The 17,846-nt window shown below is 41.6% G+C and overlaps 1 protein-coding gene across 1 annotated transcript; it reads right to left on the reverse strand.

Moving 5' to 3' along the window:
* Nucleotides 1-239: 239 nt before the first annotated feature.
* On the reverse strand, nt 240-9,228 carry LOC144607676 (deoxyribonuclease-1-like). The gene is made up of 9 exons (XM_078424686.1): nt 9,085-9,228; nt 8,923-9,011; nt 6,811-6,894; nt 5,065-5,180; nt 4,809-4,921; nt 3,165-3,322; nt 2,963-3,059; nt 1,968-2,019; nt 240-448 (listed from the first exon to the last, which is right to left on the reverse strand). Exons 1-9 carry the CDS (start codon nt 9,220-9,222, stop codon nt 240-242), a joined length of 1,056 nt encoding a protein of 351 aa, XP_078280812.1. The 5' UTR covers nt 9,223-9,228.
* Nucleotides 9,229-17,846: the final 8,618 nt, after the last annotated feature.

Below are 17,846 nucleotides of genomic sequence, written 5' to 3' on the forward strand. Positions count from 1 at the left end.
ACTACCTTCTGTGGCAGAGAATTCCACAGACTCACCACTCTCTGTGTGAAGAAATGTTTTCTCATCTCGGTCCTAAAAGACTTCCCCCTTATCCTTAAGCTGTGACCCCCGGTTCTGGACTTCCCCAAGTCTGGACTTCCCTTGCTTTCCGGGCAACCACCTTGTATATAAAAAACACATCCCTTTTAAGCGTCGCCCCTCTTATCGTAAAATCTTAAAGCCATGCCCCATTACAAACCTTAACAGTAGTTTTTATAGTCGGCACAACAGTCGTGATGTTTGGAGCAGCTTGATGAGCAGCTGCAAGGAAAGTGATCCGCATAGGCACCACATCTCCCGGCGCAAGAGCTCATATCAACCCCTTGGCAACTGCAAGGGCCGCCGCCAGAGGTACCACCATCAATGCCAATGATCCCCCCTGTCTTATAGTAAGTGTCAGGGGCTTGTGCTGCAGGAGGGAGAGAAAAGGAGATGAGGAATCTTCACTCTGCAAGGATTATGCAGCAAACATTTTGTGAGTAAATTTCCGACTTTTCCATAAAGCCTATCCACTCTCCCAGGTACAGGTGTCTCTTGCAGCCTGGTCCCTGGTAGACACCTGCACCGAGAGCATTGCCCAGTGCAACATGTAGGTTGCCACACTCACTAATGGCCTTGACAACTGACAAAGCTCTGCCCCAGCTATTAATAATAGCAGCAAAAATTTATTCTGATCTTAACAACCTGAAATACATTTTATTAATAATTGCATTTAAACTTTAAAAAGGGATAGAAAATAAAGAATGCCACTGAAGCTGAGAGACCTTCAAGTTTCAAATTATATCTAAGTTCCTCAAAAGTTTCAGTATCTAGTCCCACCTTCACCTTCGTTAATAAACAATGATAAACAACCCTTTTGGAGACACAAAAAACCCCACTAATGCTGGAACCGTGAGCAAAAACACCAGATGCTGGAGAAACTCAGTGGGTCAGGCAGCATTTGTGGAGGGAACAGACAGATGACGTTTAGGGTCGGGACCCTACTTCAGACTAGATCCTCCTTCAATCTTAGGTCTGAAAAAGGGTCTTGACCCGAATCTTTGTCTGTCCATTCCATTTACAGATACTGCCTGATGCACTGAGTTCCTCCAGCACTTTGTGTTGCACCCATTTGGGGATTTCTGTTTTTCTGGGATGTCTAATCGCAAATCAAATGACTAAGCAGTTTCTTTACGTTCTATTTTTACATTTACTGATGTGTATCTAGTCTCCATGATCCTTACGGCAGCCTGGTTTCTCGTATCAGAAATATTCCTTATGTCATATCCGTCCCACCTCCAATCTCTGCGACTTAAAACTACTTGTTTTCTCTCATTTCACTCAGTTTTGACCGCTTCATAACCTTTGCCTTGAAACATTCATTCTATTTTTCTTTCCACAGAAAGTGCCTGTCCTGCTGAGTTTTTGTAGTATTTTTAAGCATGTTATTTTCCTCGATCAGCATGCAGTTCCAATGCCAATCGGCGAAACCAAGCGCAGGCTTGGCGATCGCTTCGCTCAACACCTGCGCTCGGTCCGCATTGACCAAACTGATCTCCCGGTGGCCGAGCACTTCAACTCCCCCTCCCATTCCCAGTCTGACCTTTCTGTAATGGGCCTCCTCCAGTGCCATAGTGAGGCCCACCGGAAATTGGAGGAACAGCACCTCATATTTCGCCTGGTATGAACATCGACTTCTCCAACTTTAGATAGTTCCTCTGTCCCTCTCTTCCCCTCCTCCTTCCCAGATCTCCCTCTATCTTCCTGTCTCCACCTATATCCTTCCTTTGTCCCGCCCCCCTGACATCAGTCTGAAGAAGGGTCTCGACCCGAAAGGTCACCCATTCCTTCTCTCCTGAGATGCTGCCTGACCTGCTGAGTTACTCCAGCATTTTGTAAATAAATGCAGTTCCAATGCTGTCATTAAGAGGTAATGTTTATATACTTACGATCATCTTTCAGCTCAAGTTCAATGGGATAATGATCTGAGACATCTCTGGCCTGTAAACAAAATTATATCTAAAGCTTATGTATATTGATTAAAAATTCTTAATTCTCACCCAACCACAGCCCAACTAACGCTTCTGATGCACTCTGAACGAACATGCAAGGATAGTGTCAAATTTCTGACATCATAAATTACATATGGATCCCTATCATGAACATCTGCTCGACACATTTGATGACTTTAGACATCTTCACAGGATGACCAGTGGGCGATTTTTTTCAAGATGTTTTCTATGGAGAACCAGCTTCTGAGAAAAGACCATTTGGGAACCTACATCCAACCCGTGAAGACATTGGTTGGAGGGAGCTAGAAGCAACGGACATCAAGATGTACAACCAGGAGGTAGCCACCTAGGATTAGTTAGCGGAACAACAAGAGATGCAAAAGCTTCAAGCAAAGGGGATTAAAAACAGCTCTCAGAAGGAATAAACGGGGTACACATGTAGCTTAGTCCACCTAGAGGTATACCAGATCCAATAGGGCTGTCATTTCCATCTTGGACTTTATAACAATGGAAGGCACTACCTTGTGTACAAGGCCATCCTCTCTTAAGGTGCTTACACTGATATAATGCACCAAAATCGTACAGGTATGTAGGTTAATTGACTGGGTAAATGTAAAAAAATTGTCCCTAGTGTGTAGGATAATGTTAGTGTGCGGGGATCGCTGGGCGGTGCGGACTTGGTGGGCCGAAGGGCCTGTTTCCGCGCTGTATCTGAAATATGAAAAAAATAAATAAAAATCAACGACTTCAATCTGTGCCTTTGGTATTTTGTTGGTAAATATTCTATAGCTTAATGAATATGAAATATGATTTATTAATGGATATGGGTATGAAAGGTGGGCCAAAGAGCATGTTTCTGCTGTCTACAGGTCTATGTTGAGCGGAATTTCTCTTCCAGGTTAATAAACTTGATCAACATTTTTCATTCTTACTGTCTCATATGGGAGGTCAAAAGCTTTCTGGAAATAGAAGACTTTCACTGAACCAGGAACCACGCTGTCAAGGAGCCCTTCCCCGGTCATCACAAACCTAAGGAATGAATACAATGTCACATCACAATCAGGAATGTGAAGCGATCTTTGAATAACTAGACATGCAATGCAAATACTTGAATCTGTGAGTTCTGGACTGTACCTGTCATAGGCACAGTGCGTGTTTATGCTAACAGTTGTATCGACTTCATCTCCAATCAACCAATGGAAATTATTATGTTGACGTAACCGTATTTTGGGCCAATCTTTGTCTGTGACGTAGCGACAAGCTGCATTGTAATCTCCGAGGATCAGGATGTTCTGCATCAGAAACCAAGAAACAACAAAGTGCTTACAGGTGCTCCATTGTTATGAATGAGCTAAATGTTATTGGGAAGTAGAAGTTACATGATCTGTATTACTGAATGTTAGTACAAAATACTTGTAATTTCTTTCATTTAACTAAACATAAATTAAAAATCAAGAAGAGACTTTAAAGAGGTGTATTATTTAGGGGAAAAAAGCCAATAGGGGGAGTTTCAATCTGTATTTAAAAACTAAATTCTGGAAACACTAGGGAGATCAGGAAGAGTATGTAGAAATAAAATCGATGAAAGATCTTTGGCTTGACTGTGTCCCACTGCAGCCACTTACCTAGCCTTCATCCAACCTACTAGAATCAGTCTGAAGAAGAGACCTGCCCTGAAACATCGTCTTTCCATGTCTTCCACAAATACTGTCTGAACTGCTGAGTCACACTTTGTGTTTTGCTCAGGATTTTTATCCCCCGTTTGACAAATTGATGCGCAACAATTCAAATTTTCCTAGAACCTAGCATTTGTTTTTTTTAATTTGTTGCTCGACACTTTAGTGAGTTTAATGGAGCAATAACACATTAACAATATTGTTTGCCAGTGTTCAGTCATCCACGTGATGGAGTAGTGTCACATGGATCTGTACCTAAAGTTCACCAAATGTCAAACTAATGCTCTGGGTTGCATAATAATAGAGATATGAAGCAGGACTCAATCATCCTCTCAGAGGATAAAGAAAATCTAAGCTGTACTTCAATCTCTGTTATATCTATGGATGATGGAAAGGGTGCAAAAGAGATCCACCTGCATGTTACCTTGACTTGCAGGCTTGAGTTTATAGCGAGAGGTTGGATAGCCTGGAATGCAGGAGGCCAATAGACAATAGACAATAGGTGCAGGAGTAGGCCATTCGGCCCTTCGAGCCAGCACCACCATTCAATGTGATCATGGCTGATCATTCTCAATCAGTACCCCATTCCTGCCTTCTCCCCATCAGTCTGAAGAAGGGTCTCGACCCGAAACGTCACCCATTCCTTCTCTCCCGAGATGCTGCCTGACCTGCTGAGTTACTCCAGCATTTTGTGAATAAATCGATTTGTACCAGCATCTGCAGTTATTTTCTTATATTATTCTCCCCATACCAAACTGACTCCGCTATCCTTAAGAGCTCTATCTAACTCTCTCTTGAATGCATTCAGAGAATTGGCCTCCACTGCCTTCTGAGGCAGAGAATTCCACAGAGGCCGAGGGGTGACCTCGTTGAGGTAGCTGGCAGAGGCTCAGAGAAATAGTGGATTGTAACCAAATTATTGCAAACTTACTGGAGAAGTATAAATGACAGGGAAGAGGAAGCCAAAGAAAGTGGAGAGTAGAAAAAAAAGTGAGGTGGCCAGCTTGTTCAGAATAAACATGAATTAATTTTTTGAGCAGATGGATTTGTGCTTTGTGCCATTACATGGAGTGCACATTTGCCACTAGGCTGTCGACCATACCTCTGTATTGAAGTGGTTTCTTGCATCAGCCCAAACATCATACAACGCATCAACCTCTCTGACTGCATAACTTGGACTGGTGTGGATGGCTGCCAGAACAAAGTCCTTCACAACTGTCAATACACATTGTGCCGCATGTTATTAGGAAGGAGTTTGTGAAAGGAGCTTATTTCTTATAATACACTCAAGAAAAGTCAATGATTTTCTCAAACAAAGAATCAAAGAAATGCTCAGTAAGCAGATGAATAGATCTTACTTGTGGTGAGTGAGTGGAAGTGCACTACGAAGGGTTCACGCATGAAAGTGTCAGTACCACACTGTTCACACCCATCGTCAAAGTGGTACCATCCCACCGGCTTCAGAATGGTCTCTCTGTCAGAATTAGAACCCAGAGAATGAACATCATTGTGTGAAAGAGTTACTGAACATTGTATTGACAATAAGGTGTACGTGTTTTGGACATGGTCTGAAAATGTGTTTTTGAATGCTTCTGAATTCTGTCAGTTATAATACACATGCAATATATTGTAAGTTTACCACAGTGGATTCAACCAGAAACATTAACAGAATGTTTTAATGTTTTGTGAAACTTCATCAGAATTAAACAGTCATTGAGTGCTGACTATCTATGTTGTACATATATACACAATAGGACAGACTTTATTACCCATTTTTAATTACCCCTGAGAAGATGGTGGTGTATCCCCCTTCTTGACATTAGAATGGCTTGCTTATAAGTCAATTAAAAATTAAACATTGTTGTAGGACTGGAATCCCATCTACTGGAGTAGTCAAATCATTAATGACTCAGATAGGTTTTTATAAGATCTGGTTGTTCGATACCCAATATTACTCATGCTATTTAAGATGATTCAATTCATCTGTTACCATGCTGAGAATTATATTTATGTCAATTACATAAGTCTGCAGGGGTGTTATCTCTGAAACAGTCAAGTTTCATATTGAAGGTACACTTGAAAATTGTTACAGCGGGAAGAGCCATGATTCCAAACAACATGCAGACATTTTTAATGGTGTTTGTTATTGAGTAATATAGTACCAAAACAGGCTCTTGATCTGACCATCCGGTACTCATTTGTAGTAAGTTTGTCGATACTAAAATGCCGTTGGAATTATTTATTCCAAAACAATCTTCATCTAAAAATCAACCACACATAAGTGATTATTAAATGCCTAATGAATAACATAATGACAAGGAAGAACAAATGTTTAAAGTCTACCGAGGCCTTTTTTTAAATCCTAAATTATCCCACAGATGCATTGACCATGTATTGATCCTAATTGAAATGGTGGCAGAGGAGAGCATTCCTATGAACAGTGTTGATGCTCTCGAGAGCGGACTAGATGTCAATTGAAGTGGAACTGGAAGGGAACAACAACATTTCGAGTAACTGAGCAAATTACAACGTCACAGAGAAATTCCGAACTATGATCATTCCAGGGAGGTGAGGCGGACCTAGGTGAGTATGTTTTCAGCTGGATGACATGATGTCTATTTTTTTAACTTTGTATTTCTCTTCGCACCTGCTGCCTGACCAGCTGAGTATTTCAAGCATTGTCTATTCAAATTTCAGATTTCCAGCTTTTCTATAAGTGCTGCAGATGTTTGAAACTGGAACAAAGCAAAAATGCTGGAGGAACTCAACAGAATCAAGCAGATGATGTCTCAGGTCAGATCTCTTCCATAATATTTTCTGTTTTGTGTCGTTATCAGGATCATCACTGAATATTTTGCGTGTCAATCCATGAGCTGCCTTGCTTCAATTTCCTCAATGAAAGGAGGTCATTACTAATGGGATGGAGGGCCTAACTTAGTTGAGAAAAAGTAACAATTTTGATGGAACAAATAAACAAATACTGGCAACAAGACCCATCTGCCTGTTTAGTTCCCACTTCCCATAACTAATGATCTGCCTCAACCCAAGTTTCCATCAATGATGGGAGAATTGTTGATGAACTATTTGAATGAAAATAGACTTACTTGAAAATAAATGCATATTTTTCTCTATAAGTACTATGTCCTAGGTAGTCAGAGATGATGTAATTGTATTTCAGTTTGGTTGCACTGAAAAAATAAAAATGTTATTAGTGACTTATTCAAATGAACCTACAAATTGAAAAGCATGCAATATGTGGTTAACACACAATTTTTTTAAATTTTTATGTGGGAGATAACATCTGAAAGATTCAAACTTTAGCTTCATCCTTGAAGAGAAGCTAAATTCCATCTTCAGTGGATGTCATTGGGTTCCATTAAAATATTACTCAGTTGTGTGGTGCAAAAGCCCAGCGGAGAGCGGGGAGTGTTAATCAGATTACCTTCTGTTCAGAAGAGTAACATTTGATATTGCGCACATTTGCAATGTGTAGACTCGTTGATTAGAAGGAATCCCATTTCTTCACGTTCTCGCCGTGATGGTCCACAAATTCAACTATGCCCTAAAGGCTGCTCGAGCTGAGCATTGCTGTGGGATGAAACAGTGAGCCTTGGGTCTCAGGCACAAGTAGAGGGGCACGACTGACTGGCTTCGCAACACAGGGCTGAGTGAGTATCTAAATATGCAAACCACCAACGCATTCCAAGGCGGGATCAGAGGATCAGGATGGCGGAGGCCAAATGGGCCAGTGCTCTCTCCAGTGTAATGAGGGAGCGCTTGAGAGCCTGGTGCAAATGAATGGTTGGGGGTGATTATCCTTTGGTAATGGGGATGGCAAATTGGGAGAATGGGGTCTTGTGATGATAGTCAGTGAGACCACCAGATCAAGAAATAGTCGTGGGCCAGTCAATCGCATCATAGCTTAAACGGTCAGCAAGAAGATTGATGGTAGGAATGGTGTAGTCTTATGGCAGGAGGGGGTGAGGAAGGCTCAGAGGTAAGACTTACTGATGAGCAATTGTATCTTTAGGGGTGGCCTGCTGTCCCAGACTAACCCGGGTTTGTCTGCAATGCTCCAAGTGAGGAGACACAAGAGACTGCAGTTGCTGGAATCTTGAGCAAAAATCAAAGTGCCGGATGAACTCAGCAGGTCAGGCAGCATCTGTCTGCACCCCTGATCATGTATCAAAACACTGTAAATGGATTGGTTGTAATCATGTAATGTCTTTCTGCTGACTGGTTAGCACGCAACAAAAAACTTTTCACTGTACTTCGGTACATGTGGCAATAAACTAAACTGAACTGAACTGTGGAGGGAAATGAACGGATTAAGGGTTTTTTTGGGGTTGGAAACCTTCAGTTTGAAGAAGGATCTCGACCTGAAACATCCTCTGTCCATTTCCCTCCACAGATGCTGCCTGACCTGGTAAGTTCATCCGGCAATTTGATTTTTTTTTACTTCAAAAGGAGGATTGTACTGGAAGCAGTGCAATCCCATGCATCCCAATGAGAAAATTCTGGCAGGAACACAAGGCAATTCACACCTGAAAACTCCCAGTCAAATTTCCGGTGAGGCACCAAATGAGCTGGAAATAGTTGTTCTCCCAGAAAAGACAGAATTTTGGTTGCATAATGTTGAAGAAAATGAAGGGGTGGCATGGTGGCACAGCAGTGGAGCTGCTGCCTTACAGCGACAGAGACTTTGATTCAATCCTGACTACGCGTGCTGTCTACACAGAGTCTGTACGTTCTCTCTGTGACCACGTAGGGTTTCTTTGGCCCACACAGTCCAAAGATGTGCAGGTTTGCAGGTTAATTGCTTTTGGTAAAAATTGTAAATTGTCCCTAGTGTGTAGGATGGTTTAGTGTATGGGTTGATTGCTGGTCGACGTGGACTTGGTGGGCCGAAGAGCCAGTTTCTGTGCTGTATCGTTAAAGTCTAAAATGGCATTGCGCAAAAACATTATTTCAGGTAGTCTACCAAACTTTTAGCATCTGAGTTTTAGGTTCTCACCAGAAATGTAGTCCCACCCATCCATCTCTTCCCATTGGTATTGAGTGGGACCCCATGAGGCACTGTGGAGATGGGGCTTGACAATTAAACTCTTCCAGATGCCACACAGTCTAAATCAGCACAGTTTATCGTTCACTTAAATATCAGTCTGCATTACATCAGTACAGAGCGAAAGCAGTGAATCAAGTTTCTCTTTACTTACTAATTCAGTTCTTTCACTAGATCTGTAACCGCTGAGCTATCAGAATCCATGACTTCTTCAATGGTGATGAGATCATACCTTTTTAAAATCTAATAAAAAAAACAAATTAAGTGTTTGCTCAATGGGTTTCTGCCATAAAATGTATGCTAGAATTGTGCTTACCCGGATAAGAATGTCAAGAGTAACACGTTCATCGACTTTCCTCTGACTAAATCTCTGGATGTTAAAAGATGCAATCTTAAGTCCCTGACTCCATTCCAGTAAGCAACCAAGCACAATGAACATCACACGGAGTTCCATGGTCTGAATTTTGGATTAAAGGAGAAATGGAAAATTAATTGAAATACATGCATAAAAATTGAAATGGTTTAATTAAGCATGTTGAATACTCCAAAATGTTCCAAACCTGAAGTCTGAATAAAAAGTGCAGGAGACATTCAGTGGATCAAAGAATATTAGCAGTAAGAGAAAAGAGAGTTAATGACCTAGCAAAAAAACAAAGTGCTGGAGGAACTCAATGGGCCAGGCAGTATCTGTGGAGGGAATGGACAGACGATGTTTTGGATCGGGACACTTCTTCAGAGAGAGCGAAGGGGGGGGGGGGGGGGGGAGAATGCGGAACAAGACAGGTGGAGGTATTACAAAGCCTGGCAAGTGATAGATGGAAGATAGACACAAAAAGCTGGAGTAATTCAGTGGGACAGGCAACATCTCTGGAGAGAAGGAATGGGTGATGTTCCGGGTGGAGACCCTTCTTCCCGACCCAAAACGTCACCCATTCCTTCTCTCCAGAGATGCTGCCTGTCCCACTGAGTTACTCCAGCTTTTTGTGTCTATCTTCGGTTTAAATCAGCATCTGCCGTTCCTTCCTACACATGTGATAGATGGATACAGATGAAGGGGTCGGAGTGATTGGCAGATGGGTGGAGTAAATGACAAAGGCTGGAAGTAAAAATGATACAGAAGGGTGTCAGATAAGCAGAGAAGTGAATTGTAAAACTAGAAGGAAGAGAAAATAAAAGGAAAAGGGGTGACTAATGACTCATTTTGGGCTGATTCTTCATCATATCATATCATACCATATCATATATATACAGCCGGATATATTCATCTGTGGATCCATAAACAATCATTGACAAACAGACATCAGGTCAGTATGCCTTTGACTTGCATGGATGCATGGGCAAGTGCTGACGTCTGAGAGAAGCCAGAAATCAGATTTTAACATGTCTGACCACCTGCTTCACTCCCTGCTCCGCTCCCACACCCATCTCTGTACATCAGCACTAATATCCTGATGAATTTATATAAACCCCCTCAGCTAAATGTCAAAGAGGGCTTGCAGATTGACCTTGGCTCTGCAGAGCAGATTTGATGGGCCAAATGGCCTAATTCAGCTCCTATGTCTTAGGATGTTCCCATTTTAAAGGGCTTACCAATCAAGTGATAAAAGATAAACAAATGCAAGTAATTTAATTTACTTTATTGAACGTTTTAAATGCAGGCGACCCTGTGTTATTGCTGTTAGGATAACAGAAATTTACCCTTACAGAATTTACAAATTTCTGGCCTAAAGCTCGAGAAATTTACCTTCACAGAATCGATGTGAAAAAGTTAAATTAATACACATTAAATCTGTTTTTTTTACACGTGTTTGATGATGCATGCATAGGTAATGTGGCCTTGTGTTACAGAAAATCATGATACTGACTGTTTTCTAGGAGTGCTACCCTCTTAGCATGTGTATTTGCTATCACTTTCAGCTCATAGAGTCATACAGCACAGAAACAGGCCCTTCAGCCCAACTCATCCACGTCGTGATTTCATAAATTTAACATCTTTTATCTTCCAATTATTTTAATAAATTTGAACATTTTTTGGTACAAATCCACATTGATCAGCAACGTTTAAAAATCAGTTCCAAATGCTTTGACAGTTATGAGCTGTGAATGGCATTATAGAATCACAATATTTGCACCTGAGAACTACATTTAATATTCTATATTCCTGGTCAAGGAAAGATTTAAACTGGAAATTAGTATTGTGAGATTGCATGTTTTTCAGAACTATTTCCAAATTCCTTTCTGAAATAAGATCGGCTTGATGTCATTTCCAAACCTAGATCTTCTATTTTCATTGGAACAATGACTGGTTTGTTTCCATGAACAATGTTTCCAATGTTTCTTTCTTTCCACTTGTTGCTTTGGCAAGAGTCTTTAAAAAGACTGTAGGCACTTCTAAAAGGAAAAGACAGCCAGGGTAAATTAAGGTCCCATACAGACAGAGTTTTTAATGATGAATCGGAATGGCAGAGGAATTAAAAAAAATTCTAGCCAGAAAAATGAAAGAAGAACCGACGAATTTAGAATGAATAAAAAGAAAGTACTAGAGAAATTGATGAGACTAAAAGGCAAAAATATCCCAATATCCCAATGAACTGCATCTCACTGAAGAAGGTGGCTAATAGAAAAGGATATATTCTGATTTATCATCTACCAAAATTCCATCATCTGGAATTTTTCCTATGGTTTTGAGCACAGGCAGCATGAATTTATGAAAGGAATATCTTAGTTATGTAAATGAAAGGGAGTTCTTTACTAGTGGAACATATAGGAAGAAACCAGTGGATGTGGAGTACTTGACATTTTCAGCAAGATTTCAATAGATACCACAGAGGAGGTTAGACTGCAAGACGAGAGCACATGGATTCTTAGAAATGTACTTAGAAATGGAATGAGAAATTTGGTTATTGGGCAGAAAGCAACACGTGAGAACGGACGTATCTTTCTCAGGTTGGCAAATTTTGACTCGCGGGGAATCTCAGGCTTTGATGCTTGGGCTATTTGATTTGATTTGATTTGAAACTATTCATAATCAACCAGACCAATTGTCAGATTTCCAAGTTGGCTTTTGAGCAATAGTGGTGATGTAGATTAAATGGCTTTCCCTCCAAAAAACAAATAATCCAACTGACATTTGATAATTATTAATATAAATAACAGGTCTATATTTTATCTGGCTTCTCTTCAATTTAGCATATTTGATCTGAAGTTTATTGTCCAATTAACTATCAAGGATATTCCTTATTCCGATTTTCTGGTGGCTTCAAGAACAACAATGGGTATCTTCAGGAACAAAATATTTTTAAAACTAAAAACCGCACAAAGGAAATACACATCAATTTGCACACCAAATGCACACCAAATTGGCTTCCACAATTTTCCTCTAGATACGTGGCTTTCAATAATTTTGAGCTAACATTATCTCACCACAATGTTTTTAAAGACAGTAGAGCAGTAAATGTAGATAATAAGCATGAATCATTTTACAATAAAATCCACAAAGGTGATAATTACAGCTCATAGCTATGCAATTGTTCCTATTAAATGAGGAATAATACAAAAAAATAATTTATTAATACTATATACAAAATTGAATTTGAACTGAACTTTGCAAATACTACAGTATCAGCATTTTTACATCGGAAAATAGAAATAATGTTAGAAAAGATGCAGAACAAAAATGTGGAAATTAGATGTACTGTACCTGTAGATCAAACTCAGTTCCACTACAATGTACTTCAAAGTAGTGAGACTATAGTCAGTTTGTGTTTTTCAGTTGTTAATATACACTTTGGCTTGATAAACATTATTGATCGGTTTCTGTAGGCCAGGGGAAAATTTGTGTTGAACTCACCTGCTTTTAGACCAGCCTGCTGTGAATGAACACCTGTCGGATTGAGGTGGGAATGTTTTCCTGGAAAAGCGCATGTCTCCAACTGGTTTCTGATAAAAGTTTTGGACTTAGATCTGTTAACATCCACACAATAGCAAACACACTATATTCTGTTTACAGACTTTATGGAACCAGATAGATTAGTTTTGCCCTGTCGTTTTATATAAAAAAATACAAATAATAAGTATTTTCTACTTTCTGAAGAAGGGTCTCGAACTGAAACATTACCCGTTCCTTCTCTCCAGAGATGCTGCCTGTCCCGTTGAGTTACTCCAGCATTTTGTGTCTACCTTCGATTTAAACCAGCATCTGCAGTTCTTTCCTACACAAAATAATTAGTATGTTTGGTTCCATAGACGTTGCTGATTTCAAATATATTTATCTGAATATGCTGCTCTTCATTTGCTGGTTCAAATGATAAAGATTCAGAGGCTTCCTGAAAAGATTAACGAGGATGTTGCCAGGGACTGAGGGGTGATCTTAGAGAGGTGTATAGAAACATGAGTGGAAACATGAGATAGGGCGAATGCACAGAGTCTGTTTCCCAGGGTTGGGGAATCAAGAACCAGGGGTAATAACTTTAAGGTGAGAGAGGAAAGATTTAAAATGATCCTGAGGGTCAAATTTTTCACACATAGGGTGGTGGGAATATGGAACGAGGAAGTAGTTGAAGCAAGTACAATGACAAAATTTAAAAGATATGTGGACAGGAAAGATTTAGAGGGGTGTAGGCCAAATGCAGGCAAATGGGACTAGCTTAGATGGGGCATCTTGGTTGGCATGGATGAATTGGGCTGAAGGCACGTTTCCATGCTGTCCGGCTCTATAACTCTGAAAAAGTTGAAGAATAGGAATAATCAACAAGCGTGGCAGTTTTACTGGTGGGCCGCTGGTGCAGAGAGTTAGCAGCTTCAGATTCCTAGGTGTCAACATCTCGTTTGACCTGTCCTGGTCCCAACACATAAATGTACTCACAAAGAATGTTTGCCACTTCTCTAGTTTCTTAGAAGTTAAAAAAATTGGCATGTCTCTGAATACGCTAACAAGCATTTATGGATGTATGGCACAAAGTAACCCGACAGTTGGCATCACAGCCTGGTATGGCAATTCCGACGCACAGGAATGCAAAATGCTGTGGAGAGTGGTCGACTCAGCCCTGTCCATCATGGGCACAGCTCAACCCAACATTGTGTTGCAAATGCATGTATATCTTATCCCTCAGAATACTCTGTGGTAACTTTACGACTATGGATGTTAAGCTCTCTGGCCTATAGTTCCCAGCCCTTTTTCCATAGAGGTGCAACATTTGTCACCCTTCAGTCTTCGGGCACCTCTCCTGTATTTAATGACGACTTGTAAATTTCAGCCAGAGTTCCCACAATTTCTTCTCTGGTTTCCCAGTGTCGTCGGATATATCTGATCAGGCCCTGGAGATTCGTCTAGCTTCATACGTGTCAGGACCGTCAGTGCCTCTTCGACCGTAATACTGACTGCTCTCGACACTTCAATTGACTGCCCCAAGTTCCTCAGTCCTGTCTTTCTCCATTGTGAAAACAGAGAAATACTCAATAAGGACCTTTGTCAACTCCTGTGGATCCACACAGCGTTGACCACTTTGATTCTTGAGTGGCCTCATTCTCTCTGGTTACCTTTTTTCCCTTTATGTACATAAAATCTCTTGCGATTATCCTTAATGTTATCTGCCAGAGCTATCTCCTTTTCTCTTTTTGCCCTTCCGATTGCATTTTTTTGTTTGGTCCTTAGTTCCGAAACTCCTGCAGGGATACACTTGATCCCAGCTGCGTATACCTGTCCCATGCCTCCTTCATTTTCTTGACCTCAATTTCCCTCGTCATCCAATCTTTCTTATGTTTGCCTGCCTTGCCCTTCACTCTAATACACGTGCATGTCCTGTGCTCTTGTCAGCAAAGTTTTAAAAACATCCCACTTTCCTGACATTCCTTTTCCTTCAAACAACCTACTCCAATCAACTGGAGTGAGTCCCTCTCTCATACCGTCAAAGATGGCCTTCCCCAACTTAACATTTTAACTCGTGGGCTCTCTCTGCCCCTATCCATATCTATCTTAAACCTAATCGAACGGTGGTCGCTGGCCCCAAAAGGCTCATCCACAAATACTTGCCCCTCCCAATTTCCTAAGACTAGTGTTGCTCTCTCCTGTGTGGGGGCCTCTACATATTGCCGGAGAAAACTCTCCTGAACACTTTTGGCAAATTGCACCCTGTCGAAACCTTTCACACTGTACTCCCAGTCAATATTTGGAAAGTTAAAATCCACCAGTATGACAACCTTATTTGATTTGTAGCTGTCTGCAATCTCATGGCTAATTTTCTAAAATGTTTTAGGAAACCTGCCATTCTTATCTGATCTGCCAGATTTGATTCAAATTCCCAGAAATGTAATCGATTCCTAACTGATCTTAAAAATAAATAACTAAGCAAGCCATTTATTTCAAAGACATTTTGTTATGTGCATAAACACACTGTTCTCAGCATGTTATGCACAACCGGGGGCCAAAGTGGTGCTGCTGGTCGAGCTGGTGCTTCAGTGTCAGAAGACCCGGGTTCAGTCCTTATCTCAGGTGCTGTCTGTGGTGTTTGCACATTTTCCCTGTGACCATGTGGGTTCCCCCAGGTGCTCCGCTTTCCTCCCATATACCAAAGATATGTGGGTTTGTTGGTTAATTGGCCCCTGTAAATTGCCTCCAGTGTGTAGGGAGTGGATGAGAAAGTTGGATAACATCGAACTATTATGAACGGGCGACCAATGGTCAGCAGTGCCTGTTTTCATACCACACCTTTCAACCACTCAATCTGATGAACTTAACACACAAGGTTCCCATATAATCTTGTGCTTTATAGAAATTAGATACATTTATGGAAGTCGGTAAATCTGCAGCTTTTAAACAACTCGAATTTGATAAAAAATAAATTTAGCTGTCAATAACAAAGGAGTGAGAGTTGGAATTCAAGTTTTGGATCGATGACTTTCACCAGAATTGTTCATTTTTTCACAAATCCACAGAGATGTCCCAACCAAGTGAGATATTTTGGCATTTTCCGTTTTATTTTTGATTCCCAACTCCTGCACAGTTGACGTGTGCTGGAAGAGCATTTCTTTCTGCTCTCTCAGCCACTGGGACAAGCTGTTATGCAGCAAATGTTTATGCCATCTGTTCAACAGTGTGCTTCCATAATGAAGCAACCAATGTGGATGGAGTAATTAGATTCATAAAGCAAGAATCTACCAACTTTGTTAGCTCATAGCTTATGTCCCCAGTTCTTGATTCCCCTACTCTGGGTAAAAGACACATGCATTTACTCCATCTATTCCCCGCATGATCTTATACACCTCTACAAGATCATGTCTCATCCTCGTGCAGTCCTAGTTTGCCCAACTTCTTCCTATGGCTCAGGCCCTGAAGTTCTGGCAATATCCTCGTAAATCTTCTCCGACTCTTTCCTGCTTAACCACATCACTCCTATGGCAGGGTGACTAAAACTGAACACAATACCCCACATGCCGCCTTTCCCACACCTTGTACAACTGTAACATAACTTCCCAACTTTTAAACTCAATAGCTGGACTGACGAAGGCCAATGCACCGAAAGCCTTGTTGATCACCCTCTTAACTGTGACACCACTTTCAAGGAATTATGTACCTGCATTCCGAGATCACTCTACTCTAAAGCACTCCCCAGGGCTCTGCCATTCACTGTGAAGGTCCTGCCCTGGTTTGACTTCCCAAAATGCAATAACTTACACTTATCTGCATTAAACCTCATTGACCATTCCTCAGCCAACTTGCCCAACTGATCAAGATCTTGCTGTAATTTTTGATAACCATCTTCGCTATCTACAATACAACCCACTTTAGTGGTATCTGCAAACTTATTAATCATGCCTTCTGCATTCTCATCTAATTTGTTGAGATAAACCACAAACAGTAATGAGCCCAGCACCGATCTCTGAGGAACACCATTGGTCACATGCATCCAGTGTGAGAAACAACCTTGCACCATTGCCCTCAGCTTCCTTCCTGGAAGCCAATTCTCTATCCAGTCCATTAGCTTTCTCTGGATCCCATGTGTGTTACAGTAACTTCCAGGGTAGTCTACTATTCAGAACCTTATCAAATGCCTTACTGGAGTCCATATAGATGACTAGGGCTTTGCCCTCAGCAATCTTTTTGATTACCTCTTCAAAAAAACCCAGATTCAGTAGACATGATCTCCCACTTTACATAACCATACTGACTATCCCTAATCAGCCCTTCTATCCAAATGCATATATATCTTCTATCTCAGAATAATCTCCACTTTGCCCCCAAGTAGACGTGCAGGTGTGCTTCCTTGGCCATAGCTTCAATGACCGCATGCAGTGGATCAAGTTTGTGTGGAAGGCTGGAGTTAATGTGCGCCAAGACCAGCTTCTTGAAGCATTTCATTACAGTGGATGTCAGAGCCACTAGACAGCAGTCATTAAGGCAGGCCACCTTGCTTTTCTTTGGCAACAGGATGATAGTGGTCTCCATAAAGGAGATGAGAACCTCAGAACGGAGTTGGGAGAGATTAAGGTACAATGGTTTCTTTATTGTCACGAGTACCAGGTACAGTGAAATGCATTTTTTTTTGCATACAGCTCAGCAAGATTATCCCAATACATAAGCACAGTGACTCCAGTCAGTACAAAATCCACAGAACAGCCCACCGAGTCCATCTGCAAGTTATGCCATTTTGGCAGCAGTTTACAGTCCCAACTGCAACCGGCCACAATGCCCGTTGCAGCCATCACTTCCATTCCGGCCATACTGCGATCCGACGTCCCTCTCCTCCTCTTCAGCCCTCCTTCTCTGGGGAGGGGGGCGCCTCCCACAACTGACCTTGAGGTAGACACCCTCCTGGTTCTTCTTTGACCAGCGTCTCCCGCCATCTCCACTCTAATTCCTGCGGTTGGGAAACTGCCGTGGCTTGCCAGGTCGAGCCCCAGGCTGAGACCGGGCCTACAGAGGCCCTCTCCGCCAGTCTGCTCCTCTCCTCTCCTCTCCAGTGCACGGGGTGAGCAGAGGCCGGGCTCGGCCTCAATCTCTCCGGGCCGGTTCTCATTACCGCGGCAGCGAGCCAAGCCTGTCGTCGGGCATGACAAAGTCTGGTCAAAGCCTAGGCCTCC

This window comes from Rhinoraja longicauda, chromosome 29, assembly GCF_053455715.1.
Source record: "Rhinoraja longicauda isolate Sanriku21f chromosome 29, sRhiLon1.1, whole genome shotgun sequence".
Classification (NCBI taxonomy): Eukaryota; Metazoa; Chordata; class Chondrichthyes; order Rajiformes; family Arhynchobatidae; genus Rhinoraja; species Rhinoraja longicauda.